The 27,975-nt window shown below is 51.5% G+C and overlaps 12 protein-coding genes across 12 annotated transcripts; 5 read left to right on the plus strand and 7 right to left on the minus strand.

Annotated features, from left to right (window-relative positions):
* Positions 1-2,775: 2,775 nt before the first annotated feature.
* A1O5_04577 (uncharacterized protein) lies at positions 2,776-4,316 on the minus strand (the record flags this gene model as incomplete). The annotated part of the gene is made up of 3 exons (XM_007745182.1): positions 2,776-3,096; positions 3,177-4,019; positions 4,074-4,316. The coding sequence occupies 3 exons, from the start codon at positions 4,314-4,316 to the stop codon at positions 2,776-2,778; spliced, it is 1,407 nt and encodes a 468-aa protein (XP_007743372.1).
* Positions 4,317-4,828: 512 nt separating this feature from the next.
* Positions 4,829-5,856, plus strand: A1O5_04578 (3-hydroxybutyrate dehydrogenase; the record flags this gene model as incomplete). The annotated part of the gene is made up of 2 exons (XM_007745183.1): positions 4,829-4,880; positions 4,943-5,856. The coding sequence occupies 2 exons, from the start codon at positions 4,829-4,831 to the stop codon at positions 5,854-5,856; spliced, it is 966 nt and encodes a 321-aa protein (XP_007743373.1).
* Positions 5,857-6,262: 406 nt separating this feature from the next.
* Positions 6,263-7,930, plus strand: A1O5_04579 (uncharacterized protein; the record flags this gene model as incomplete). Its single annotated transcript, XM_007745184.1, has 2 exons — positions 6,263-6,315; positions 6,376-7,930. The coding sequence occupies 2 exons, from the start codon at positions 6,263-6,265 to the stop codon at positions 7,928-7,930; spliced, it is 1,608 nt and encodes a 535-aa protein (XP_007743374.1).
* Positions 7,931-9,204: 1,274 nt separating this feature from the next.
* Positions 9,205-10,096, minus strand: A1O5_04580 (uncharacterized protein; the record flags this gene model as incomplete). Its single annotated transcript, XM_007745185.1, has 2 exons — positions 9,205-9,873; positions 9,932-10,096. The coding sequence occupies 2 exons, from the start codon at positions 10,094-10,096 to the stop codon at positions 9,205-9,207; spliced, it is 834 nt and encodes a 277-aa protein (XP_007743375.1).
* Positions 10,097-11,140: 1,044 nt separating this feature from the next.
* A1O5_04582 (saccharopine dehydrogenase [NADP+, L-glutamate-forming]) lies at positions 11,141-12,588 on the minus strand (the record flags this gene model as incomplete). Its single annotated transcript, XM_007745186.1, has 2 exons — positions 11,141-12,405; positions 12,456-12,588. The coding sequence occupies 2 exons, from the start codon at positions 12,586-12,588 to the stop codon at positions 11,141-11,143; spliced, it is 1,398 nt and encodes a 465-aa protein (XP_007743376.1).
* A 536-nt stretch (positions 12,589-13,124) lies between these two features.
* Positions 13,125-13,988, plus strand: A1O5_04583 (uncharacterized protein; the record flags this gene model as incomplete). The annotated part of the gene is made up of 1 exon (XM_007745187.1): positions 13,125-13,988. One exon carries the CDS (start codon positions 13,125-13,127, stop codon positions 13,986-13,988), a length of 864 nt encoding a protein of 287 aa, XP_007743377.1.
* A 372-nt stretch (positions 13,989-14,360) lies between these two features.
* Positions 14,361-15,405, minus strand: A1O5_04584 (uncharacterized protein; the record flags this gene model as incomplete). The annotated part of the gene is made up of 2 exons (XM_007745188.1): positions 14,361-15,279; positions 15,344-15,405. 2 exons carry the CDS (start codon positions 15,403-15,405, stop codon positions 14,361-14,363), a joined length of 981 nt encoding a protein of 326 aa, XP_007743378.1.
* A 730-nt stretch (positions 15,406-16,135) lies between these two features.
* Positions 16,136-17,979, minus strand: A1O5_04585 (uncharacterized protein; the record flags this gene model as incomplete). The annotated part of the gene is made up of 4 exons (XM_007745189.1): positions 16,136-16,476; positions 16,670-17,674; positions 17,723-17,841; positions 17,906-17,979. 4 exons carry the CDS (start codon positions 17,977-17,979, stop codon positions 16,136-16,138), a joined length of 1,539 nt encoding a protein of 512 aa, XP_007743379.1.
* A 1,423-nt stretch (positions 17,980-19,402) lies between these two features.
* A1O5_04586 (alpha-ketoglutarate-dependent 2,4-dichlorophenoxyacetate dioxygenase) lies at positions 19,403-20,573 on the plus strand (the record flags this gene model as incomplete). Its single annotated transcript, XM_007745190.1, has 3 exons — positions 19,403-19,546; positions 19,665-19,874; positions 19,929-20,573. The coding sequence occupies 3 exons, from the start codon at positions 19,403-19,405 to the stop codon at positions 20,571-20,573; spliced, it is 999 nt and encodes a 332-aa protein (XP_007743380.1).
* A 969-nt stretch (positions 20,574-21,542) lies between these two features.
* On the plus strand, positions 21,543-22,325 carry A1O5_04587 (uncharacterized protein; the record flags this gene model as incomplete). Its single annotated transcript, XM_007745191.1, has 1 exon — positions 21,543-22,325. One exon carries the CDS (start codon positions 21,543-21,545, stop codon positions 22,323-22,325), a length of 783 nt encoding a protein of 260 aa, XP_007743381.1.
* Positions 22,326-23,228: 903 nt separating this feature from the next.
* On the minus strand, positions 23,229-24,188 carry A1O5_04588 (uncharacterized protein; the record flags this gene model as incomplete). The annotated part of the gene is made up of 1 exon (XM_007745192.1): positions 23,229-24,188. One exon carries the CDS (start codon positions 24,186-24,188, stop codon positions 23,229-23,231), a length of 960 nt encoding a protein of 319 aa, XP_007743382.1.
* A 3,059-nt stretch (positions 24,189-27,247) lies between these two features.
* A1O5_04589 (uncharacterized protein) lies at positions 27,248-27,975 on the minus strand (the record flags this gene model as incomplete). The annotated part of the gene is made up of 2 exons (XM_007745193.1): positions 27,248-27,789; positions 27,846-27,975. 2 exons carry the CDS (start codon positions 27,973-27,975, stop codon positions 27,248-27,250), a joined length of 672 nt encoding a protein of 223 aa, XP_007743383.1.

A 27,975-nucleotide genomic window follows, 5' to 3' on the forward strand; every position in this document is an offset into this window, starting at 1 on the left:
ACTATCAACAGACAGGGCCGTGAGCATCGGTGAAGGTTGGGCTGAATCGATACTGCACAAGAATCCCACGCTCCTACCGCTCTGGAACCTTCCCGGCCCATTGGTGGCGTTAAGCAAAAGCATGGAGCCGACTCTCTACTCTGGCAACAAGGATGCTTACTAGGAAGACGAGCCCGTGGGGGACTTGTTACCTCGTTCAATAATAGCACGATCGTGCTTTTAGGCTGTATGAGGGCCTCTACGTGGGATATCACCATGAGGTGCTCGCATCCGCCAGCCTAAATCAGAGATCAAACTCACGATTGTCGCGTCCCGGCACGCACATGTGCGAGATGATACGCTCTTCTTCTGCTTCACGGGATGACACCACTCATTCATCATATCGAGTAAGTCAATCTAGGATGACTTCGAACTGGGTCTGGGCGGAATCTCTACATGGCCAATACCTGGGGTTTAGCACCTCAGCTCGAGGCTGAAGTTGAGCAGACATGGCAGAGCACGCTCTGGAATTGGCTTCAACGAATTGCGAATCCAGCGTAGTCAAAGGATCTGGACAGGAAGAGCACACGACTTCTCCTTCTCCATTGGCATCTGGGAGCGAGCCAACAAGAACCTTTCTCACTACGGCAGCAGCTCCACGAGGCGGAAGACTTGTTAGCTCCCTTCTGTACCTCTTAGGGCAATCCGCATATTGTAGCGCAAGAAGCTGCAGTTTTCCACATGGCAGCACCGCAGTACGGAGTGTTCTCAAACCTTGTCAGGCTGATGCACCGAGGACTAGCTAGACGGGGTCGTTGACTGCTGCAGGAATGGCGCAGGTTCCCCTGACAGATGCTTCAGGCACCCAGGCACTTTCGCATTTTAGCCTACCAATATCCAACCCGTTTGCCGCGAGTTCTCCACGCTCGAAGTCCGGACAGACCAGGATAGTACAGTAGTAGTTTGGGACCCTGGACGCTGGTTTACCTGCCTCCAGCTGGGTGCTTTATCAGGCGGTGAGTACAGAGCATTCATACACAGGCTTCTACCTTTTTGTTTCTCGTACAATTAGAAGTCAGATCTTTTGTCACATTTGCACAAGAAGAATCGTCGGGTCCCCTTAACAATGGATGTACGATGTTGAATATTTTGGTGGCTTCAATAATCCGTTCAGACTTCAGCCACATCTGCATTTATGCTACAGGCGAGACCCAACAACCTTGCAAACACGCAAACCCACTCACGGGCTTCGTCGACGAGCAGAGAACTTGCAACATGCAGGGCGTTCGAGGCTGGACACGAAAAGCAGGTGCCCTGCTCATCACTACAGGGTACAACACGCGACGTGGCTATTTCTCCTGGTAAGCCTATCCCCTCTACTCGGTACTCCAGGCGTAATGCTGATTGCCGTGGCTCTACATGCCGTGCGTGCTCAATGGTTCGCAATCGCTTTCAACAGCTCTGACTGTTAAGTACACTGGAGACACGCGTGAATACAAGGGTCAGGAACTCTTCCACGACGTACCTTGCGTCGAGATTTCCACATAATGCCCACAGTTTCTGTTTCTGATCTTCGCCTAGAGGGTTTCAGCTGTTCCCGCACACTATCGGTTTTTCCGTTACTGCATGTGCTGTTCATGGAATGCCGTCAGCCCTATGTCGTCCGTTACGGCTGAGGGGAAAGCCCCCATCGGGAATTTTTGCTTGAGAATTTTGCAATCCTTCCGTGCGTTGATCTTCTTTACCGAGACTTCAGCGGGCATCCACACTCGTCGAGCATCTGCCGTCAAGCGTCAAGCACCAAGCGGACAGCTCCACCCGTGGAGAAGACATTATTGGTGTTCCTGATTCTCTTGTCCAGCCAGGAACATGCCCCTCGGCATCATCAGCCATGCCTCGGACTCATTGAATAATTTTGACCACGGGTTCGCGGGCACCCAAAGGGGTTGTTTAGGTGCTTACTGTTTCACAGAATCTATAGGGAAGTGTATACCGGTAGGCTTCCTTGCATCCGTACAGCTTTACTGCTGTACTTCTAACAGTTTTCGACTTTGCGGGCGTGTACTCTACTCCTGTTCCTATTACAATTACAATTGACGTCCGACCTGGCATGCAGGCCCACGCACGCCCGTTTTGCCGTCAACGCACGGTTTGTTGCCCTGCTGCGTATCCAATCAAGGCCGAGAAATACATACATATGACAGCTGTCAAAATTCCCGTCTGCGTCCTCATTGCTGCAGTTTCACCCTGAAGACTGGGGCCGTTCTCATCGCGGTTGGCCAACCGGGGATATGGCTGTAAAAACGGGACCCATACTAACATCCCTTTCCCTCTTCTGCTGATCCCTACTGCATGATGATGTCTGCCTGTCCACAGTTACTTTTTTCTTTGCACCATTTGAAGGACCTCTCCAGCATCGGGGACCTTGCGAGAGCCCGATAATGCAGGCCTCCAGGTCGCCTTACCAGCTGTCTCACTCCCATGTAACTCTATTTGGATTAAGACATCGGACGGAAGGAAATCTCTGCGACAAAGTTGTTGGTCATTCAATGTCAGTTGAATGGCCAATAACTTGTTAGCGGAGCTTACAGCTCGTCTTGCCCCCAGGGAACAGGTATCCACGGAACAGATTGTCCAGTAGCAACTGCTGATCGGGGGCCAAAGAACTGGATCCATATTCAACATGTCTATCTCAAGGAAATCAGCATACAGCCGTGAAAGGAGATGATAACACAGTTCGCTTTTCCGAAGAGAAGGACAATGGCCCCTAAAATCGATGCTTTTTATGCAGGACAATTAACTAAACAGTGCCCTATTGCCAGCCTCAATGACCTTCCGCTCTCCTTCACTCATGCCTGGATTGACATCCCACATCTTCTTGCCCAGTCCCATGGCACGCTTCCCTGCATCTCTGATTTGGTCCCAAGCCACGGCTCCAGAAAAGCCAATCTCACCATCACCACCAGCACCTGGGAAGTCCGGAGGGGGGCTATATCCCAACGCACTCATCCGTTGTCTCTTTAAGAAATCGATGTTTGGTCTGGTGATTGCACACGCAGGAATGTACATCACGCTGCTATCGCCCTTTCCGTGATGCTCTCTGTCCACGGCGTGGATCTGGGGATTTTTCTCAGCCTCTCACGACAATGGCTTCGCCCCAAAAAAAAGGGGGTCTTTCAATTAGGACGGAAACTCACCAGGTCACAGTGCCAAGCGACATAATCTCCTGGTTCAACTTTGGGCATGCTCACCATGGTAGTCTCGAGCTTGAGGCCTGGGTGAGACAGCGGGTCGTATTCCTGACATGCGGCTGGCACAGAGTTTGGGAAAGTGGCATCCAGGTTCAGCTTTCCAGTCTGAAGGTTGATAAAAGGTCTCAATATCAGGTAAGATGTTGCATGTCGGATCAAGGGGCAGACTCTCAGGGTGCCTTCCCCTGGCCCCGTTGACGACATGGACAGCCAACCCTGGAACAGGCGAAACATGCTGCAAGCTCCTGCCCCATTGTAGAGGTCCATCTTGGCTTCGATGCGATGGCGTGCGTCAAAAGGGTCGTACTCTTCCCACTTGCCCTTTAGAATAGTCTGGTATACACGAGCATACTCGGGATCTTCCCAGCGCTCGAGACTTCCTCCATCTGTGTGGGGGCCCAGCGAGAACTTTGCGTCGCCCGGTTGTCGGATGCGAAAACGGTCTGCGTATGTCAAAGGGTAGGTTGTTGATATCTCTGAAGACGGGTCAGAGGAGTGCCAGAAGGACGCAAGGAAAGATTGCGCTTTCAGCATGTTTGGATGAGCGCGTGCTTGGACCTGGGAGGGAGTCCAGTACAGCTCGTATACGGCTGGGTCATCGGCTGGAAAGGCCCTGACCTTGGGCCGATTTGCAGCGATATATCCTTTGGCTTGTCGTTTGAGATCCAGCGCCTGGTCCCGGGGGAGGACGTTGCGTACCACTGCTGTCCCTCGATGGCGGATCGCGTCAAGCTTTGACTGAGGGACAGTACCGGCAACTATATCTCGGAATTCAACGCTGGGTATAACCTATGTCCAAACAGTCAGCCACTGGCAAATCACGAGAGTCCAACAGCAACATACGTTACTGCCTTCTGATCTGATCTCCCCAATCTCCCGCTCCAGACTCTTCAGCAGTCGTTGCCAGGACGCTGTTACAGCGTCTTCGTTACCTTTGATCAATGACTTTTTCAATGCGCTGAACCGTGGTGGCAGAGGATCAGGCTTCTTGCCAGACAGTGAGGGAAAGATGGAGCTGATGTCACCAGCCTCTTTGGTCAAGGTGGATGCGGCTCGGCGCAACGCTGTGGTGAGGTGGTTCTTCATGTTCGTCCTGAGTCGCTGCACCTTCACCTTGGGAGAATATCAGATGTCTGAAGGATTCAAATTCGCATTCACTTGTATTCAGTTCTATTGTCTGAATTTATCCTTCATCATACCGCGAGAGCAACCGGATACGCTTCCAGACCAGGACTAGCGTCAAAGAAGACGAGGGTTTTGTGGACGCCACCAGAGGCTGTATTGTGTTGTATCTCTCGGAGACAAAAGTCGCCGTTTGCGCTTGACCTGAAGATCATAACCTCGGGCAAACTGCTCCCGAGAGGGCACATCCCTCGTGCTTCCGTGAGGAGGGGGGCACTCGTGTGGGATAAGGCCACTCCAAATACGAGAACACAGTTCACTTTGGAGGGTCTGCTTTGCAAATGGCAACTGGCAATACAAATTGCAAGCCTGGACATACCGAGGCAGAAGACCGTGTCTGAGTGTATAAGGTTGGCGATTCTCCCTATACGTTTCTTTGCCTTTTTTCGCCTCGTGCTTTTGAAGACATCTCCAAAATGGCTCAGCAGATCCAAGGAAAGACAGCGATCGTCACCGGCGCGGGTTCTGGTAGCTACCATCCCAATGCAACTTACCCGCAGAGCAGGGCTAACCGGGGCGAACCTCAACAGGCATCAATCTCGAGTTTGCCCGTCTTCTTCTGCAACATGGCGCCAACGTGGTGTTTGCCGACCTTGGTCTCCGGCCAGAAGCCGAGGAACTGGTTCAGAAGTATCAATCAACCCCCAGCAAGGCCGTCTTCCAAAGAACAGACGTGACGTCGTGGCCAGACCTTGATGCCATGTTTGCAGTCGCCCAACAGCACTTTGGATCTATCGACATTGTGTGCCCCGGAGCAGGCGTCTTTGAACCTCACTGGAGCAATTTCTGGTATCCGCCGGGGACGGCCAAATCCAAGGATGACCCCGCAGGAGGGAGGTACCAGCTGTTGGACATCAATTTGACACATCCCGTCCGCGTCACGCAGTTGGCCATTTCTCACTTTCTGGCCGCAAAGCCGCCATGCAGTGCTGAAAATCCCAAATCGATTGTTCATATTGCGAGCATTGCAGGCGAGAGCGCGAGTCTGCCGTTCCCCCTGTATTACGTGAGCAAGCATGGTGTTCAAGCGTTGGTACGCAGCTTGGCGGACCTGGAACATCTGCATGGAATACGTGTCACTGGCGTGATGCCTGGAGTGGTCAAGACACCGCTGTGGACCGACCACCCGGAGAAGCTGAAGATTGTGAAGCAAGAAGGTGAAGGGGCAGATATATGGGTGACGCCAGAGGAAGTGGCCCAGGTGATGCTCGCCTTGGTCAAGGACCGCGAAGTCTCTAGCAGAACCGATGGGGAGCAGAAGGACATGATCCAAATCAAAGGAGGTACCTGTTTGGAAGTGCTGGCGAACGCCGTGAGGGATGTGCCTCTGTTTAACAACATCGGGCCATACGCCACGGCTGCGAAAGGGGCGACTGTGAGTGACGCCGAGAAGATATACAACGAGGTTCTGGGGGAGTTGAAGCCCGGGTGGGGGACATACTGAATGTTGAGCGAGTTTGGCTAGAATATGCATACGTATAGATGGATGTATAGTCGATAGATGTCACGATGTCTGAGTGTGAGTGTGGACGGAAGAATGGAAGAATGCAAAGCTCCGATGATTCTCCGGCTGCGACTGGAAGCGGAATATTTGACGCCATCCGCGGCCGTGATTGTCATATCTCGCTCTCCGCTCTGCGCTCTCCGGATTCATGTCCTGCCCAACGTTTCAATCCATTCACTTCCTCGTCTTTTCTCACCGCTCGCTTTGGTGATCCTGCCATTTACTGCTCCATCATCTGTTCGTATCTACTGTCATTGTCAAGTGCTCTCACGAGAGGGGAAGAGATATGAGCGCTTCCGATCCCACTGCCTAGACTGCGCCGCCCTTGACCTCCTCGCCATACATCATGTCTCTGCCCGTGCCTGCTTCCTCGAGCAGGTCGCAGTCTCGATTCCGACGGTAAGTTGCCCGCCCGGCAGCGATGGCAATGTGATTGTTCATATCCTGACCGACCCTTAGGCGGCCTGCCACCCCGACCCTGACCAAACGTGATCTCACAGGAACAGCCGGTCAAGCATCATGGATAAGCAGCGTCGTCAATCTCCTCAACACCATCGTTGGCGCCGGGGTCCTCGCCATGCCTCTCGCTATGTCACATATGGGGGTCGTGTTGGGAACAATCGTGATACTATGGGCTGGGGCCACCTCCGGGTTCGGCCTCTACCTGCAAACTCGCTGCGCCGCATACCTGGAAAGAGGATCCTCGAGTTTTTTTGCTCTGTCTCAGATCACATACCCAAATGCGGCGGTCATCTTTGACGCCGCTATTGCGATAAAATGCTTTGGAGTGGGAGTCAGTTATCTAATAATCATTGGCGACCTGATGCCGAGTGTCGTTCGAGGCTTTGCTCGTGAAGAGGACCTGGGCCAGTTCATGTTTGACCGTCATTTCTGGGTGACGGCGTTCATGCTGGTCGTCATTCCATTCTCTTTCCTCCGCCGGCTCGACTCGTTGAAATACACTTCTGTGATCGCATTGATCTCAATCGGTTACCTGGTCATCCTGGTCGTCTACCACTTTGCAGCACACGACACCTTACCCGATGGACGCTACCAGACTCAGCTACGAATATTCAAATGGGCAGGCCCCATCCCGGCGCTTTCTTCCTTCCCCGTCATCGTGTTCGCCTATACTTGTCATCAAAACATGTTCAGCATCCTCAACGAGATCAGCGACAATTCCCATTTTCGCACCAGCGCTGTGGTATTCGCATCCAACGGCACCGCTGCGTCCATTTACATTCTTGTTGCGATTACCGGCTATCTGTCATTTGGAAATGAGATTGGAGGAAATATTGTGGCGCAATATGCGCCCTCGGTGTCTACAACGATCGGTCAAGCCATGATCGTGGTCCTCGTCATGTTCTCCTACCCTCTTCAAGTTCACCCCTGCCGAGCTAGTGTTGACGCAGTTCTCAAATGGCGTCCTTCCGACAAATTGAAAGCGAAACTCCGCTCCACGCCCGCTACACCCAGCTCGCTCGACTCCAGCCCTCCACGCGACGTCCCTCTCTTACAACCTGGCAAAAAGCGGAACACGGAGATGAGCGAGGTTCGATTCGCTGCTATTACCACCGTGATCATCATCCTCAGCTATATTGTCGCCATGACCGTGTCCAGCCTCGAAGCTGTGCTGGCATATGTCGGTTCAACGGGAAGCACATCCATCTCTTTTATCCTTCCGGGCTTGTTCTACTATAAAATATCCTCGCCCAATTCGCCTTTGCATCAAAAACTCGTGAAAGAGGAAGACGACTACGACTGGCAAGGAGGCGATGATGAAAGCGACAAGTCTGATGATGACGCCGTTAATGATGAACAACAAAACCACGAAGGGCAAAATTTGCTGAGCAATTCGGGGATTTTGAGCATCAGCGGTATGAGCTTGTTGAAACGAACGAGGCATTTCCGCCGAAAGATGCTTCGCAAGCTGAGTCTCGCGTTGGCGATATACGGTATATGCGTCATGGTGGTTTGTTTGATCACGAACACCTTTTTCATTGTTGCGCACTGAGGAGTCTCAAAGAGGAGGCGACGGAGTGGGCGTTTGAGAGATTAGATTTGAAAAAGTGCTGTGTCCCGAGCGTCGCGACCAATACGAGGCGGATTGTTTGGCGCATCTCGACCGTACCTGCCCTGACGTACCGTTCGATATGACCTGCTCATTGACTAGGAAGAAACCTGGAGAGCGAGTGGCCGTCCACTATCACTGTCAGCTAACAATGGTCTCTCAAGTCTCTGCCCTTTGGGACAATTTCCAGGCTGCAGGTACTACTCCGACCTATAGTCGATTCCTCTATGAATGGGCGAGGGCAAGATGAGAACCAACGACGGAACAGACGGACATCCATCAGTTCTTCTCCGGGATGACCGGGGCTAGGGTCGCTCGATCAGCAGGAGGGATACGTGGGCGACTTGACTCATCTGAATCCAACCTGGAACACTCGAGGGCCCGTCAGGAAGTTTCAAGCAGCAAAGGGAGCTTGCTCGTATAACGATAAAACCAAAACCAAAAACCCATCGACACAGCTCTGCAACAACGACGTCCATGCAAGGGGAAAACTAATGACTTGTTGATCATGTCTTGATCTTGGCTAGAGAAACAGCTGCTTTTTGCGCGTCGGATGGATGAGTGAGAGCGACGGCGTCCAGGCAGTCGGGTGGATGTTTTTCATGTTTATATACATATATCCCATATACCTACCCATACAGTTATTATTTACTTGCAGACGACAAGGCCTCACCAACCTCAGAGGAATGAGCATATGCTTTAGACTTATACCGATACCTATGCTTCTGCTTCTGCTTATCCTCATTCCCATTCTCATCCCATTGCGTCTTCACCATTGAATGTTCATTACTTTGTCCAGCGCCTGAGACCCATACCATTGAATGTCGATCTAATTAAGTAAACGAAGCCCCATGATAGACCCGCATGCCCCCCATCTTACGTACGATATGAGGACCCAAGTCCAAGGGGCCGTGTTCATTCTCCACGGCTTGAAGGCCATACTCCGTACAACACGATCAATAGAAAAGGGACCTGGGTGGTCCCAGCACCCAGTAGGATACGCTAGCGACGTTCCTCCCGGTTAATTCGAAAAGCACCTGCTTTAACCCCCCCCCCCCCCCCAAAAACCCCACCCGGTTGTAACACCCGGCTGCACAACTCGACGACGCTCATTCACATTCGCAGATCGAATTGTGACCAGAACTTCCCCAATCCAGCGCATCCTGTACAGTGACAAGGACACGCGCGAGCTGCTCCATGCATCTTTTCACTAGAACTTAGTTATTGTTCTGAGTCGCGTTCAAGATCCTCAAAATCGAGAGGAACAAGTTGAGGATGTCGAGGTACAGGCTGATGGAAGCCGCGATCTCCTCCTCCACGTGATAGTGTCTCATGACCAACTGAGTGTCCACGAGGATGTAGCCACTAAAGACCAAGGCCGCAATCACGCCATAGACCAATTCCACCGTGGACCCGTGCGGGAAAAAGGCAGCCATGAAGCCGAAAATGATCAAGATCCACAAGGCGCCAAAGAGGTAGGGCATCCAGCTGGTGAAGTCGTACTTGCTCTGGCACGCAAAGAGGGTCAAGAAGACAAAGATGCCCAGCGTGAGGACGAGGGCTTCGAGCACGATGCGGCTTTCAAAGTAGGATGTGATGACACTGATACTGTATGCCTCGAGCGCGGTGAAGCCGGCCAGAAAGACCATGTTTGTCGGGTAGGACTTGCGTTTCCAAAATGTGAGGAGCATGAATCCAATGGCGCCGATCATGGACACCCACATCATCCACGAGTTGGACTGGATCCAGTTCCTGTAGCCGGTAGAGAAAAACGAAAGCAGGGACAGGGCGGCTGTGAGGAGGAGCTGGGTGGTCAGGATGGTATAGACTTTGCGGATAAAGGACATTCGGATGTCAATGGTAGCTTCGATGATGACGCCGCCGAACTGTTCAACGCGGTTAGCTTGCGCAACCACGTCTGGGGTGGAGAGGATGTGAGCGTACCTTGAAGTCGTCGGGGACATTGTCGTCCTCTGACCTAGGGGCCCCGAAGATGCCCTCCTCGTGGCTGGGTCCTGTAGCCTGGTAGTTAGGAGGCGCTTGAGTGTAGTTTTGCTCGTCGACCGAGTCGCGCTGAGGAGCGGGTTGGTATCTAGTCGAGGATGCCATCTTGCACGTTCGATGGGAGGTTACCGATAGACCTGGGAGAGGATATCTGGCGTACGCAGGAGGGAAAAAGAAGGAGAGGAAAGAAGTCGTCAAATAGTGGCGTGTTGTGTTAATGTCCGCAGTGGCTTCGCATCAGTCAGTTGAGATGCCTGCGGCCCCGGCGAATGTTCCAGTCACAGGAGCCAATGATGCATGCAGGGAATTAAGCCGGATACCAGCACGTGGGGAGTTCAGGAGTCCAAGAGTCCCACCCCAATGCCATCGAAATGCGGGTACACCAGAAGTGGGAGTGCCACTGCCGAATAGAGTAGCCGCACGTTGTTCTCAACAGATTCGAATGGAATTATCGCAATGGCGGTATTATGCTTGTAGTAGGAAACCAAAAAAAAAAAATGTGATCGTTTAAGAAAAGGCACCTGAAAAAAAAAAAAATAAACAACAACGAAGAAAACCCCCCAAGGAGACACAAAACACATTAGCCAAAAACTAAAAACATAACATGCGTGAACCGCGACTCGAACGCGGGCCTCGAGCATGGGAAGCTCGAATTCTACCCTTAAACTATTCACGCGAAATCTGGACAGTATCATACGAAAATTCGAGATTAAATCTATATATAATCCAACTAAGACCGTGCCTAAGTTGCCCCGATCCGGGTGCCAACTGGCCAACGAAGCTGGCTCGGGAGCTGCCTAGGAATGTGCCCCACGTAGCTGGGGTTTTGGCGACAGTTCTCCTCTGTTCCATCGTCTCTCGTTGCCTGAAGCTGTGAGATCAGAAATGGACTCCATTGTACGGTCTTCAGCTTGTGATGATTTTACTGTGCTTGTTGCCAGGCCAGGCAAGTCCGGACCCTTTACCAATACTAGCCCGTCCTTTTGGGGCCTCGGTCATTGAGCGTACTTGTCGACGCACTGATGGAACGCGACGTGTCAAGGCCCCAAGGCTGATCTACTTTTCCTATTGTTCTGTGCAAACCTGTCTATGTGCTTGATTCTTTGTTCAAACCGTCTGTGAGGCTTCAAAGCAAGGATTCTGGGGCCCTTATTCTTCCGTCTTCTCTGTCAAAAAGATCCCATACTTCTCCTTCAACTCCTTGAGCAAAGGTCCCGCCAGCTCCCACTTCAGCGGTGCCAGGATGCCCTTCTCTTTGATACTTCCATCCAACACCATCAAACAGGCCACCCCACAGGGTACACCCACGAGTTTCGCCATGGAACTGTACCCGTTGGGGTCCCCGTAATCACAAAGAGTGCTCGTCCTGGTCTCGAGGGTTCCATCTTTATGCTCAATCTCGAATTTATGCTGTAACATGACCATATCTCTCTCGCCCTTTTCGTACTGCATCTTTTCCTCGAGTGTGGCACAGAGTGTGTCAAGCGGATTTCCTCGGGGTGTGATGGGCTTATCTGAAAACAGGCCTAGCCATTTCATTCCGGATATGATGCGTTGTTTCTCGGGCGTGTCTTTGAAGGTGGTCTTGGAGCTGACCGCCCACGAAAGATCCGATTCCTTGCTGCTCGTCGCTCCGATGATCTTCTGCGTTGCTTCGGCCCAGGTTAGAGGCTTGTTGTCAGCGGATGGTTTGAGGAAAGATTGCTCTTCTTCTGAAAGGAAGCCAATGTCGACCAGAACCTTGACGAATTCGGGGAAACCTTGGTACCGCAGCGTACCGCGGATCACTGTCTGAGCTTCGGGGATATTGTATTTTTCTCGGTAGGGCGTGGAGTCTCGGTTCGGATATGCGACGAACGCAAATCCAGGGTAGATAAAGTACGGCTTCGCACTGCTCATGAGGTCGGGCCCAGCAATCTCTTTGATGGAGCCATCTTCGTAGAACTTGGCCGAGTTGCGGAGAGCTAGCAGGACCCCTCGACTCGACCAGGAGAATTTGTACCCCAAAGGATTACCACTGGCTTCTGGGGCCGGTAAGCCGCCACAATATGAGAGAAAAGACTTGATCTTGCCACCAGCTTTGTGGACCTCTTCAATGGTTTTGACGGCGTAGAGATGGTCTATGCCCGGATCTAGACCAATCTCGTTCATGACCGTAATGCCCGCTTCCTTGACCTTGTCTTCCAGTTCCAACATAGCAGGGGAGACGTAGCTGGTGGTCACGACGTTCTTCTTGTTTCGGATTGCGGATTTGATAATGGTTGCATGGAAGGTGTACGGGATCAGACTGATTGCAAGGTCGGTCTTGGCCATCTCACTGTCAAGTGCCTCTTCACTGGTGACATCGAGGGAGATGGGCCGTGTATTCTTGATGCCTTCGCATAGATTCTTTGCATGTTCAAGGGTGCGACAGGCTACAATACGTTAGTCAAGATTGGTCGGCCATGGATCCGCAACCACTGACCGACAGTGACCTCAACGCCAGCGTCGGCGAGAATCTGAACTGTGGGCTTTGTAACAAATCCAGCGCCGAGGAGGAGAGCCTTCTGGGAGGAATAGCCCAACTTGGACTGGATCGTGGTAATAAAGGAGGTCATATTGAGATGTCAGGGTGTGTTGAACCGGGGCTTGACAGTGTGTCGTGTGCGTGTGCGTGTGTGGTCCTGATGAAGGATTGAGTCAAACAACGCCCAAAGAGATTTCTCCAATTGAACCCAGAAAACTGCATCAACCCGCTCGCCGTGACGCCGATTGCGGAGTTGAGCGAAAGCCTACCCAGTACTGGGTAGTGACCCACCCACCCCCTCCATTATCTCCACGTGAAGATATCGCCTGCGCCCTGTCCAGCAGCTAGCCTCGCTTGCCTCGCTTCCATTTTGCCCGGGCCTCGATTCGTCCAAGCTGTTTCTTTGGCAACTCCAACTCCAATGTTCGTACCTAGGTAAACCGAGCTGGGATGCGAAGACGGTACGAATATAAAAGGGTCTATAATTACTCCGCTTCCTCCTTTCATGATTCTCCCCTTTCGCAAGGATACCTTCTCTTACACCTGGCAGAGACAGGCACACATTTCTCTGTTCCACCCTCCTAGTATCAATTGCTCTTTCACAGTTCTCCTATTCGTACCCAAAACATGGCTGTGCCTTTGCTTGTGAGGTTGCAGTCATATCTAGATCCTCTGCTCCTTCTGAGCATCTCCATTGCCTACTTTCCCCTAACCCTTCTCTCTCATCCGCTGCTGTTCGTCACATCGCCTTCAACCTTCCGCTCAAAATGGTTCGAAAATTTCTGGCGGATCATTGGCCCCAAGATGGCTGCTTCGGAGGCCCAAGTCAATCACATCGAAGAACTTCTCTCGCGCGCAAACAGGAAGGTCCTCGAACTAGGTCCAGGAGCAGGCGACCAAATGTATCACTACAAGCCTGCTCAGATTGAGGTGCTGTATTGCGCGGAACCAAACGCGTTCTTGCATGGAAAGCTCATTGAAAATGCGGAGAAACATGGGCTCGGCAAAAAAGCCGTCGCCCTCGAAGCCGGGGCTCAGCCAGGAAGCCTTCTACCTGCGCTGAAGAAGGCCGGTTTGATCCCCAGCACGACGTCCAGTCTCCCTGAAAACGGTGTATTTGACACCATTGTTGCCGTCAAGAGCCTCTGCTCAGCGCCACAGAAGCAACTCGCTGCCACAGTAGCTATCGTGCAGGCATTGCTCAAACCCGGCGGCGAATTCCTCTTCTTCGAGCACGTTGAGAACAATGGAGATTCAATCACAATGTCCTACGCCTGGTTGGTAGATTGGATCTGGCCTGTGTTTATGGGCGGATGTCGTTTGGACGGGAAGATTGATAGGGTCGTCTTGGGGATGGGTGGTTGGGATGAACGGAAGGTTACCACAACGGATGAATTCCAGGGTCACGAGGTACGAAAGCATTCGAGTACAATCCGAGCTTTTCCCTGTCGTCAACAATCATGGGGAAACTCAGTCAATACTGATATTTGAGCATTCTTAGGTCTTCCGATATGTCAAGGGAATCTGTCGCAAAGCTTGACGAGGTCGGCTCCTTACTAGCAGTGATTTAGGTATGCAAGAATACAGCAGCAAGGCACGTCTTGACCGAATCCAACCTCACAAGGAGGTAAGCCAGGTTAACGTGGTACGAATAATGAACTGAGGCCGTGGAGACATGGTTCTCGTGGGATGAAGCTGTGGCTGAAAATTGTGTTCATGACTGTAATCTAAAACCCATTCCTGTACGTCGCATATCTAGACTCGCCTCTTGTCTTTCAAGAGAAGGCTCCCACTCAGCCTCGAGCCTCAAAGTCACAGGACGTATCATGGTGAAAGGACCACCCACCTTCCACAAAGTAAATCCTAGGCCAATATTGTCTCTTTCAATGGCGGCTCGGCCTCATACTCAATCTCCACACGACCACGAGGCTTCTTCTGTGGCTTTGGTGGTTGCCTTGTATGTCGTTTCCGCTTCTTGCCCAATGCATCTTCGCCATCTTCGTCCTCGTCGCTGTCGTCGCTCTCATCCTCGTCCTCTCCAGACTCCTCACTGAAGTCTTCATCCTCTTCATCAGGACTCTCTCCGTCAAGCCAGTCGTCAAAGTCCTCCATCTCCTGCTCTATTTCATTTTCGCTCTCCTCCAGATCGGAAATGTACTCTACCTCTGCCTCCAGTTCTTCCTCATTCTCCTCCTCCTCCAGTTCTTCATCCAGCAGCTCCTCGCCCTTTTCCCTCCTCTCGAGTCCTCTCAGCACCTTTCTCCACAAACCCTCTTCGATGTTGAGCGGCCGATCACCGTACGCTCCACTCGTCAGCCGCTCCATAAGTTCCCGTTCAATCTCCCTCTCCACTTTCGCCGCACTCTCTGCTTTCCGCTCTCTCGTCTCCTCCCTCCGCCTCACCTTTGGCGCCAATCTAGGGACATTCTTCTCACCAATTCTCACTTCCTCCTTCGCGATATTCCTTTCGCGAATCCTCACTTGCGTCAACCTCGTAAGCCTCTGTTTGCATTTATGGATGTAGAATTTGGGCCAGTATTCCAATTTCTCGTCGAGGGCTAAAAGCGCCTTTTCGTAGTTGTTGGGGAGACGTATCTTTTCCCACCACTTTGAAGGCAAATGAGTGCGTTCTGGAGTTTTGATGAAGAGGCATAGAGCACCAGTCTGGGGATCTGGCCGGACGGTGGCATAGCGGGAATTAGCGAGCGGGCAGGACTGGCGGTTGCAGAAACCTGTGAGGTTGTACTCGTTGCGACAAAAAGTTTGATCTTTGCTGCTTAGTCTGTGGTTGTCCTCATTAGAAACGATGGCGCTTGAGTTTGGATATACGAGTAGTGTCGACCTACTTCAACTTGAACGAGCAGAATTGCTGGTTGATTACCTGCCACACGATCTCGTCTGACGACATGTTTGCGGATTCAGAGTGAGAGTATGGCGAAAAAGAGCGGCGGTGGGTGGCTGGTCTTTAGGGTCTTCAAGCACCAAAAGATTGAATCCCAAAATTTTCCAGTTCGACGCAAGGCAAACCTGCCAAGGGTTCCCTTATCACTTATCGGAGTTTGGCGTGTTTGTTGGATTTGGAGCATTTCGGATTTTGTATGTAGCATACCCAGTATAGGACAAACATTCAGAGGCCAGAATATCATCCTCTTATAGACATTACTAATCTATCATACGCGTTCCAGGCACGCCCTGGCAAGATGTCTAAACACGCCGGTTCGATTGATCCATTGAAAATGGAGCAACGGAGGGCATTGCTATCAAGGTCACTCGGCGACTCTCCAAACACCAGCCGGAGTCTCGAGGCAAACCGTACACTTTTGCATTCGAGTGAGCGCCTCGAGCCGAAGGCATTGCAAAATACCCATTCTGTTATATCCTCTCACAGATCGAGGGCGTTCACCTTGTCGTCGCTCTGCTGCATGGCATCTTGCGGAGACTATGGCTTTCCTTGTTGACATGTTTACTAGGTAGCAATAAAAGCCGGATCACGGTAAGGCTAAGTCAGCTCGAAATCAGAGGACTCCAAGACGCATGATATTGGGCAAACCCTTTTTAGAGGGATGTGGTAAGAATCAGCAGCAGTGGGCAGAACAGTGCGAGAGAGTCAGGCTGACGTTAGCAGCAGGGACATAGTTCTAGTCCTCAATCTCGGATTCTCGTTCCTCAAACCTCAGAAATGTGCTGTTTGCAGCGACCTCTGGCCCCAAGATAACCTGCCAAGCCTCATTGACCGCATGCAGTATACCGTCGTCAAAAGCAACGTCTTGAGGCTTGGGTGGAAATAGAATGACCTGTGAGTGTTTTCGTGGTGGAGGATAATCCGAAGTTGAAAATATGCCGGGCCCTACGGCTCGATAGGACAGCGACCAGAGGAGTGAATCTTTTGCACTGACAGTGTCAAGAAACCCTCTCACAGCAGCTTGAAGCCGATCTTTGGAGGACCCATCTTCAGAAACGACCGAAGCATAGATGAGACCTAGCCAGGCACAAGTCAGTAAAATCGCCTTCGTACCAAATGTTCGCAGCAGACATAGTTGGGAGGGTATCCAGATCAGGTTGTCAGAGGATAGTTATCAGCAAAGCACATAGTGCTCAGGCAATGTAGATAAGTATTCGATGTTGGATCATCATGGAAGAGAAATCAAAAGACCGCAAAGGGAAATACATACATTGACCCGCCGGACATTCCCCTGTATCCTCTGAGTGAATCTGTAGATAAATGGGATTCTGGTCGTTATGAGGGGTGCCATCGTCGACGAGAACTATTGCCACTGCAGGGATAGGTCCATTGTCTGATGTCGGAGGAAACATTGACCGTAATGGATCCGCAATGACATTGACGGACCTCCAAGTAGTGCAGAACGAGACCACTTCTTCCGTGGCACCTTTGACGGCTGGAATATCATCGCGGTTGCCGACGACATATCGAGCTCGGATTCGAGTGCCGTTGGAAAGTGTGCACTCGATGAGGGAGATATCCCCGCCATCTGTGCCTTGGGGAGCAGGCGTGTTACTAGTAGCATCGAGATCTTGTAAGCCATGCCCTAGGAGGTACACACCTCCACCCACAGCACCAGCACGACACGCCACCTGTGCGATTTCTGCGGTGCCGCCATATTTCGCAACGACGGCGCCAAATCCTTGACCAAAATGGCCCATAGACCTCATATGTCTCCTGATCCTGGCAAGAGCTTTGTCGAAGGGGAGCAAGTCGGCAGCTATAGGGGACAGTGCAAGTACCACCAGCGGAGCCTGCAGGGAGTCCGGGATTTTGAACTTTGTCGACAATGCGACCTTCAGTGATATGCTAGTGTTGCCTTTTTCCGAGCCCGTGGTCGATTCCTCCTCCTCTTGCATCACGTATCTCAAGAACTTCATCAACCCACGCTTGTCCTTCATTGAAAGTGACTCATCATTAAACACATCTTCACGAGTGCTCGGTATCTTGTGCAGTTGTCCGTCACCCAGTACCCACAAAGACCCAACGGCAAGAAATTCCAGTTGAGTATGTATCTGTGACGAGACCAGGCTAGGGAGAAACTCGGATTTGGCGTAGATGATTTGAGGGCTTAAGCTCAAGGTATACGACCGAGATGGTCCAAGTGATATGGGCGGCCCAGAACCGTCCTCGGCAAATCTCGAGATGGAAGCGTCTTTAAACACTCTGCTTGTGGCTGCGAGATCATCAGTGATGGAAAAATCTCAAGGCACAATTTGCACACATTGCCGCAAGTCTTCGACCCAAGCTTGGGCGTCTGCGAGACTCAAGCCGGCATCGTCACCTCCATAATAAGAATGTCGATCCACATGCAAAATCTTCTTGTCGGAGCGAGATAGAGCCCTAATGAGGAACGCTTTGTCAGTCAGTTAAAGGCTTGGCTGAGCAAAAGGAGAAGGAGACGTACAACGCAAGAAGTGACTGGGGAATGCTGGTTCCAGTTATGACAACATCCCAAACATCGTCGCTTAAGCTCTCCATTTTCACCACCGAGGAGTTGTAGGAAGAGATTGGGGCACGAAGGGCAAAAGAATTTCGCTTGATGAGATATTGACAAGTTTTGGAGGCAACCATCTGCAGGGCAACTTTGCCGAGGCCCAACGCGCCTGACGCGAAAACGCGCTCAAAACCACGCAAACAAAAAAGACCTGGGTAGCAAAGAGCAGAACAAGCAAACATCTGCTCGGTATGGAGCACAAAGATGCGGTCTGGTCCCAGGTAAGCCCCCAAAGGTCCTCCATATTACCCTGCATGTCAGGATCTATGTGGCTTTTCCGAGGGGTAGTCTGCGCCGTCGACTTCCCAGCATGGATGACTTTGTGGACGACCAACTCGACAAGATCATGACAATTCCGACAGTACACCACGTCGCCAGAGATGAAGTGCTTTACTCGACGTTTGCCGGTAGGTCGTTTCCACGCAAACTGCCCAGAGCCCAGATAAAATGCCTCGAGCGGATCTCAGACTTCGTCGTCGGGGCCGACGAGCACTGCTCGATACCGACTGTGCAGCGTGAGTGCATCCCACACTTCCTCCTCCTTAGGACCGGTGTGGAGATCATACATCCAACAAGGCCAAGACACCAAGGGCATGCAGTGTTGGACGATCGGATATGTCGGCACCAATTTCCCTTGCGACCAGGGCACCGAGAGACGAGTTCTCAGAAGCAGGGCAGGGAGATGACAGTCCGGCTTCGCCATAGAGAGCCAAGCCCATTGACAGCAAAGAAGACCGAGCGCACAGCGCTCCTTGTCATATATGCGACACGTGTTGAGAAGCCACCATCTTATCCTTCAAAATAACGCCAGATGCCAAACTAGGCCAGCACTTCCTCTCCACCTCACCCTTCGCATTTCAACCCGGGGGTCTCCAGACTCCCACACAGAGATCTCCCATCCTACTACGCTTATTGCCGACGCAGGCGTGGTGGGCGTGTTCAAGCAGCCCCGCCAGTAGTAACGGCTAGGGCGGGCTCGCTGCCACAGAGACCAGGTTGAAATAACTAGTGGACATCTGCCCATAGGCTGTCATTTGCGGTCATTAGTGGTCTCCCTAATCTAAAGCCCGGTCCTGCTGGCTCTGCCATTTCTTACTTACCGAGTTGAAACTCTATTGATGTGTCTTACTCTCCAGGAAGCGCCTCCTCCACATTGTGCCCCACGACTTGAGGAGCCCCATATTTTACCTAAGCACAAAAGGCGGTTTCTGTTCGTCTTCACGGTAAGACGATTCTTGATTCCAACGAAGAAACAGGTGTCTCTGCAAGTCGAAATATCCCAGTGAATCATACCTTGATCACTACGACAAGATCAACCGTCAAGCGGAACAAGCAACTGATTGTTGTCAAGTCGATCACTGCCGTTGCTCAAAAGCCTTTCAATCAAGCATCAACATCGAAGCCAACATGGGCAGCTACGCTGAGGAGCCAGAATTCAAAACAATCAGCGTCCAGAAACTTCACCCTACATTCGCAGCTGAGGTTGAGGGCGTCAATTTTCAAAATTTATCCGATGAACAATTCAACGAGATCCTCGCCGCAATGGCGAAGGTACCAATCCCCCTCTTTTCTTCAAGCCTTGTGACCCCCTCCCTAATCAGCATTTTGCCTGATTGAAGCGGCAGTGCTCTGCAAGTTAGGCGCTGACATGATCCCTTCATTGCCTTAGTATGGTGTTTGCATCTTCCGCAACACTGGGCTGGACGATGCCAGTCATATTGAATTCTCCAGACGTATAGGTGATCTGGACACTATGAAACGTTATATGGTCGATGGTCGCAGGCCAAGATACGGTTTCTACGAATTGTTCGACGCTGGAAATATCGATGATCAAGGTGGTGTCCTCGATCCTAACAGCCCAAGAGCGCACTATGGCAAGGTAAGCTCACCTGAAATTTCTTCTTGCCTGCTCACGGCTTATCGTATGTCCTAGGGAAACGCTCTCTTTCATGTCGACTCCTCTTTCAACCCCAGGCGAGCAAGTTTTTCTCTACTACGTGCGGTGGAAATTCCTCCTGCGGGCAATGGCGGTAACACTGACTTCGCCGACTCACGCACCGCTTGGGACGAGCTTGATCCAGAATTTCAAAAGGAACTCCTGGAGAAAGACTATATTGTTCATCACTCAATCGCCCAGTCTCGCAAACTAGGATCTCCAGAATTCTTTAAAGACCTCGATCCAACCAACAGCGGCGTTATGGCTCGGCATCGTCTCATTCAGGTCCACGAGCCCAGCGGTCGCAGAAATATCTACATTGCGGCACACTCCCATCACATAGAAGGCATTCCCAAGGAAGAATCCGACACGCTGATAAAGAAGCTTCTCGACCACGTCACCCAGAAGAAGTACACCATCAGCGTTGAGTGGAAGAATCCGTCAGATATGATTATCTGGGACAACAGGTGCACCCTCCACAGAGCCAACGGAGGAGCCTTTGAAGGCAAGTACAAGCGAGACCTGAGAAGGACGACGGTGCACGACGACAGCAGCACAGCCTGGGGATTGAACGAGGTAGCAGACACGGACAACTGGGTTGTCAATCACGAAGCCACTAGAGCAGCTGGACAAACAAAATAAATTCGCGCCGAAGTCTGAATAGTGCAGCAGAACCAAGGTGTGGACTTGAAAACAAAAGATTTAGAACCTTTGCTCTCATTAGTTGTTTGTGTGTATGGAAAGTGAAGAATAGCAATCACGTAGTCATATTTAGTCTGAGGGCATCTCTCGGTGCAGAGATACCTCTCTATACGGCTCATTAACATCATTCTTACACCCCTACCTACCGCGCTATTCAAGTTTTGATCATTCTGTTTGTCCCTGTTCATTCACGTCAGACTGGTAAGTCTGTTCAGCAGGGTTGTCCTTGTACAATGTGCCGTTCCTCATACAATAAGTCTACGCAATATTTAATGAAGAAACGGTTATTCTCAGACCGGAAGCTCCACCTCCTGTGATTCCAGATTCAGACTGCAAGATTCAGGTCACTGGCGGGACAAATGTATCCGACGACAATACGGAGAAAAGGGGTGAAAGCCTCGCGGACCCCTGTCACCGACTTGTCACCCTTAGCAGCTCCAGGGGACGCGCCTAGTGAAACGTTCCCCACGGTGGCAGTCTGATGCTTGTCACACCATTACTTAAATCGTCACTTTTCGTCACTATGGTTCTACCTCGTAAACGCAGAATATCTGCATGACACCTCTCTCTCTCTCTCTCTCTCTCTTTCTTTCTTTCTATATATATATATATACGAACCGCCAATAACCGATCCGATCCATTACTCCCATTTGAGTCATGGTGCAAACGGAACCGGTATTCTCTACTATATATATGTCATGCGCTGAGCTCACGTTGCTTCATGACAGCGATCAAGCCCATGTCATCAGCAATGAGAGCTTGAGCTCGCGCAGACAATCAGACAGGAACCTCCAAGCCAGCTAGCCCATCACGAAAGGGGAGAAGAGGAACATCTTCTCGACAGATCTCTAGATTCTCTCGACACATATACCTGCAGCAACAGGTCAAGTTCCTCGAACAAGTGTCACGATGGCAAGCAAGACAACCATCTTTGATCTGCATGTGGAGATACTCGACATCGTCCTCACCCATCTGGACTACGAGTCCATCGCTGCCTTCCGACAAACTTGTCCTCTGGCAGTGGCAATGGTGCCGCTGACCAAGATAATGCGACTCCGCCAGCAAATTAGAGCCTCGCTCCTCGAACAAGAACATGCTGACCACCAGCGCCGTCAAGAGGCATTTACGAACCAACGTCGCTGGGCAGTCGTTTTCCCGCAGTCCGTTCAGGGCACTGCAGCAAACACCACCAACGAATTCAACAACATTCACCGCAACCGAATCACCAGGGCAGAGCGGTTGAACTGTTACGCGTGCCTGAAGCATCTGCCGCGGGAGTGCTTCGTGAAGGGCCAAGTCACGGGGAGTCGGAGCCTGGGCCACAGAGACGGCCATAGACGGTTTTGCAAGGCGTGTGGAGTGAAGAAAGGGATCTGGGAGAAGGGGGCGATCATCAAAGATGGGGGATGTGCCTTGGTTGTATGCAAGGTGTGCAATTTGCTGGGGAGGGTGGATGCGGAAGGCAAGAAGATTGGGATCTGTTCGGTGTGTCTGGCTGCGTCCCAAGAGACTCCACTTGACGCGGAGAGACAGGTTACCTCCCACCCCAGTCCATCCCAGCCAGGCAGTCGAGCGACCCGATGTCTGCGATGCTGGGCTATTGATCACACTGCGGTGCCTGCTGGGTCGACGGAGTCTCGCGTCTGCCTGTCCTGTGAAGCTGCCTGTCGGGTTGGCAAAAACGGCACTTGACAAGGAGGGCGTGGGAGAGTGACGACAACAGACACATGAAGGGACATGTGTGTTCAGGGGCACGGCCGGATATCGGAACTGTTTTCGTCCTTGGATTCAGAGTTGTGTGACCTTCTAGGTGAGATTTTTCGGTGTGAGCCTCAAACAGCGCGAGATAGTGTCGGCAGTGTCTGATTGAAAAGAGGCAGCAACCATTCTGTGGTCTTGACTTTGCACTCTAGTCTCTAGTTTCCCTTTCTTTGGCCAGTGTTGTATCCCTACGGCATCGCAGTCTTCCAGGACCCTCCAGGACGTCCTGAAGGCTTTTCCTACTTTGGCCACATTGAAAGTCCTCATAGGCAAGTGTGATAATGTTGGCAAAGCCAAGTTGAATAAGAGACGACACAAGAGACCAAAGCGGAGGAAAACAGACTGCTGGTGCTGTTGCAAGGGAGCAGGGGACGGGGGGGAAGAAGACATATGTAGATTACCAGAGGAATTCATTCGCAGGCACTAGCTCATTTGTTGTACTACCTAGGTATGATAGCCACACGTCTAGTCCTGAGAACCTTCCTTCGCACTCCTCATCCTATCACAATCTAACCTGGTCTTGTTCCAGCATTTTGATGTGTGGATCACTCAATACCCGGTGATCAACCCGGTGCCATCAAGAGGATGACAAGCTCGTCTACGATATTTTTGGAAGGTCAAACTCGAGAAAATAAGATTGGAATCGCTCTTGGCTCGAAACGGAAATTGTAACTGAGGATAAGTTGTTGAAAATGTGGATGACAGAGAGTTGTATCTGCAAGCCTCGGAAAGACTTACTTGTGTTGCGCTAGGTTCTGCAACGAGAAGATGTGGGTTGCATGTGCACCCCCAGGCATCTTCATTGTGCGCCGTCCGCTCAGTCAGGAGAGTATCTCACGGCTCGGTGATTGCTTCAAGCTCGCACGGTCGAAGCCTAATTGAACGGTGAAGTCTGACTGCCTTGAGCGACAGCTGGCCAAAGGCGATCTGCGAGTAATTGGGAAGGGGTCGATAATTTGGGTTGTTCAGCGCTGTAACGAAATCAGCAGGCACGGGGCATTCAGGCAACCCTTCCCATGACAATGCTTTTAGGTATTCCCCGCTCTCATAGCTCTCCATTTTGGCAAGGCACTCCTGCAAGAAACTCTTGTATCTAAACCAATGCTGATTGACCTTCGCAAAACACTGTTGGCAGAAACCCGAGAAGCGAAGTTTGAAAGGCAGTTCGGCCGGAGCGCGTTTGATGAGGTGGCATCTGTGGCACTGAATGATCGACACCACTTTATCCCGGAGGCCAAGGTTGTGATATCTGTAAGGTTGGTCCGCAGCCGCACAATCGCCACACACCATAGATTCCAGTACGTCTTTGTAAACTTGCTGAGGTGCGCCAGAATATAGGTACGTACCGAACGGGTATGTGCGGCGGAGACCGTCGGTCGGAAATTCGGCCCACGGCTTCACAACACGACACTTGGAACAAGCAAAGTGGTGGCGACTGGGACATACAAGCCATTGGACCAACGTCTTGGAGAAGCCGCATACCGTGGCGTGTTCCTCCACCTCTTGTTTGAGGGTCATGCGGTTGTGTTGCGAATCTACCAGGCACAACCCCATATCCACATAGTAGCGGTTTTGGAATTCAGCTTCGATTTCAACCCAAGCCCTCGACATCTCGTCAATCAGCAGAGTCGCAGGGTCAGCGAAGCAACGCGACATCGCCCGCGATGTCGCACGAACACTGTTGAGGTCACAGTAGTCGAGATACCTACTGATCTCGAGCTGAAGCTCCGGAAGAAGAGATGACAGACGCTCCTGCTTTTGTGCATCATGCGCTGGATCTGGAAGATGCGCCATGTTGGGAATGACTTTGGCTAAACGCCGTTGATGGGTCAAACTCAGGAGAAAGGAGAGCAGAACTGTTTCAAGTGTTGAAGGTGAGCCAGAAATTGATGGGTAACTTTCTTACCTGAACGTATTCGGTCAACAGAAGAACTGTGTCTGGCACAGAAACCAAGGCAATGTAGACCGGTTCGTTGGAGCAGTTCAAATAGACGTGCCATGGTGCTAAAGCATTGCAACCGCTGCCTCTGCCGAAAGAACTGGGTGACAGGGATGAAAGGATAGGCTAAGGCAGTGGACATAAGAACCAACGAATGTGAATATCCCTTTGTCACCGTGGCTCAGACGCCTTTATGTGACCTATTTCCTCTGTGGCCAGTTGGATTTCAACTACCGTAGTATCCTTTTCTTCCCGTTGACCTTTTGTCTGTTTTTCATTGTTGACTCTTGCTCCCCTCAATCAGGCTTGTTAGACAATGAAGAGCAATCCTTCAATCATGGATGGCACGACTACGGCCATAGCCCAGGTACACTGAGCGTACGGTTCTTGCTCCCTCAGACTCATTGTGTCGTATCCACTGGCTCAAACGTCGTCCAAAGCAACACCCTCGCGAAGCATCCAATAGCTGTTCGGTCTTCAGGTTGATGGTGGATGGCGGGTTTTTTGAAGCTCTCGATAGGTGCAGAGGAAGCTAGTTATTGACAGCCTTAGTAGATTAATACGAGTTATGGAGTACGGGGTGCGAAGCACATGAAGGAACCAAGTGATGAATGGTGTGGCACTAGTGGGCGAATGTTGATGAGGCGAGAAGCAAAAGAGGCAAGACTTTGACACGTGACTATATCACGTGACTATTAGATCTCTTCGTTTACATAGCTGCAAGCTTACTGGATACTGCAAGCCACAAGCCGCAAGCCGAATCGGGCCTCTACTGACCAGGATCCAGACTTGACACGATCGATTGGCTTCACAATTCGTTCGCCAAAGTGTTCACCCTCTCTGACCGGGATTTCGATTCGGTTTGCGCCCTCTTCGCAGAGCACTTGATCCTCCCTTCATCTTCGGAGTGGCACACAAACGTCGACTGGCCGTGAACGTCCTGTGTAACCACGAACACCCTGTGCCCTACCGTGTACAATCTATTCATTCTGCCACTGCAGAGAAACTCGTTTCTCCGAGGCTGGTTCATTTATCCGGTGTTCTCCAGCGACGAGACGGATCCATATACTCCTACATGCAAGTTTCCTAGCCATCCCTCAGATGAACGATGGAGGTCGGAGATCCTACCAAACTGGTATTGCGAGCGGCTGTCGGATTCGGCTTGTAAAGAGGCTCGCGAAAGGGAGTCGCTGTCCAGACCTTCAGGTGGATTTCGCCCTTGCCCACGACATTCTTGCGTACAGCGACAGCCGCTTTTCGACGTGTTGAGCGTGTGATGGCTGATGATTTGACCCACCATCCTTCACGAACTGCATTCCAGAGATTGGCGGCGGTTCCACGCAGCCTTCTAGGTTGCCGATTTGTGGTTTTCCATCGTTCAGGCTATAGCGTCGGAAGATGGTAGCTTGGAAGACGGAAGCCATACTTCAGAACGGCCCTAGCGCAGCTGATGCATATTGAAAACCCATAAGGCCCCGCCTGGTGCCAAAACTGCTTGGTCGGATGGAGGTCGAAGTAGACTGGACATACTCCAGCTACCCGTGAGGCATCTGGTGCTAACAATCACTTCAGTATTCCTCGTTGGTGTTTGTCAAATTCTCGAAGAGTGTTCAGGTCGAACGACTCGGCGGGAGGCTTGTGGATGAAATCTCGAATAACGTGGAAAGGAGGCCAACAAGGTTTGACACGTCGTGGAGGCTCGCAGCAAAGATTTTGAGTCCTCATAGCTGGAGATTTTGGGATCGAGGTTGCGTCAGAACAGAGATCGATCTCAGAGCGACGGTGTCGAAAGCAATAGAGGATTTCAACGCCAGATGCGATTCGCTGCGGTTAACAAGCCGGCACCTTTTGGTCAGTCTGGCCTTTGACAATGCGAACCCAACTCATTCTGTCCGCAGCCTTCGACGAACATGCTTTGCGTGGTGCGCCAAGAACCAACGGTACATTCTCCCACTACTCCACTAACTACTGCGCTCCCCATCTCTGGTCCGCTCATGCGATATAACCAATCGACTCTGTACAGCCAAAGCCGATTCGTTGCAAATGAGGTCAGGGCAGAAGCCCAACGCAACTTGTGGCAGCAATCATTCCCATTCGGCTCTCTGCTCGACGGGGCACAACCCTCCATTACCGACACGGCCCATGCCTTCAGCTCACACTGATATGCACATCTAGACTACACTTCCACTCGCATCTTCTCAAGAACGACCGATGTGGGTGGGTTTGCTAGAGCTCAGGCACGTTTTGGTGTGGCCGATCGGTTTGAGAGAACTCATGGTAACTAAACGAAAGGCGGTTGTGAGTGATGAACTTAGTCAGCTTCAGCCGGGCTTATGCTGACTCTCTCGTGGATCATGGTTCTGCGACGGTAGTATATGAGTTTGCTCTTCCTCTTGTCGCATGTTTGCCAACCCCGGATGAGGTTGGTACCAGCCCTGAGAATAGGGGCTCTCGACAGATCCAGGCATTTGCTGCACTGGACCAGAGTTCCCAGCAGTCCATTGCCCATCGACCTGCATGGTTTGATATGAAGTGCGTTCTCGGAAATTTGGATGCGTTGAAGTGTGCTGACTTTCTATGCCCACTGGCACAAGGCCCGAACGGGTCGGAGGTAGTTGCTGTATCTGGCCTGTCATCCCCCTTTCAAAAGACGGGTACGTATTTGTTCGGTAGGGAGTCGGGAAGCCAGATGACAGTTCGTCAGTTTGGTCAGATGACATTGATCTCGTGGGATGATGTGCCCAGTTATAGGCGCCATTTGAAGCCGACGTCTGGTACGGATAGGTTTGTTCTTGGGACATCGTTGTCATCGCGGAAGGTAGCGAACCCGGCGTAAACGCAGACGAATATGGTGTGGGTACCGAGTGTCCAAAGAGATGTTGCTGCTGCTGATAGAACTGAGGATTCATCGAATTTACGTCGTAGTTCCGTGGTGAGTATGGAGACGGAACGAATATTTGTTGTTGTTGTTGTTGTTGTTGTTGTTGTTGTTGTTGTTGTTGTTGTTGTTGTTGTTGTTGTTGACGCCGGTGTTGATTAGGATCGTAACCATGCGCGAAGTCGAAGCCTGGATGAAATCAGCACTTGAAGACACAGCCAAAATCTTGCTCCTACCATGGACAGACACAGATCTGGATCCTGGGTGGAAACCAGGGAACCCGGGACTTTCGTTGGACAACGGAGGAGTGTCCAAAGGATCCTTCGCAAAGTTTATTTGTTCCATGGAGCTGCTCCTAAGAATGCCACCTGGAGAGGACGAAGAGACCGAAGCCTCTGCCTCGTTGACTAGGCCGTCCGCTGCTTTCACCCCCGAGCGTGGCCTTTTCGCGGTCGGAGGATTCTGTGGGTCAATCGGTGTGAAAACGCAGTCCTTTTTCATGCGAATGCAATTTTGGCATCGACCTGCTGGATCATTGAGCTCAGTGATGCAGCGGATCTTGCGCCGTCGACAATGGACTAGTACTTGGTCAGAAACTTGCACGCAGGGGGTTCGATCGAACACAGAGACTGACCACATGCGACTGCAGTGCGATGATATCCCAATTTGTTTCTCTTTTTATCGGCAGGCGACGAAGGAGGTCCTTCCGCCACCATGTCGCGAACATTGGGCGAGGAGTTACCACTCTGGATCAAACCAGGCAT

The sequence above is a fragment of the Cladophialophora psammophila genome (genome assembly GCF_000585535.1).
Source record: "Cladophialophora psammophila CBS 110553 chromosome Unknown aczJe-supercont1.6, whole genome shotgun sequence".
In the NCBI taxonomy this organism is placed as follows: Eukaryota; Fungi; Ascomycota; class Eurotiomycetes; order Chaetothyriales; family Herpotrichiellaceae; genus Cladophialophora; species Cladophialophora psammophila.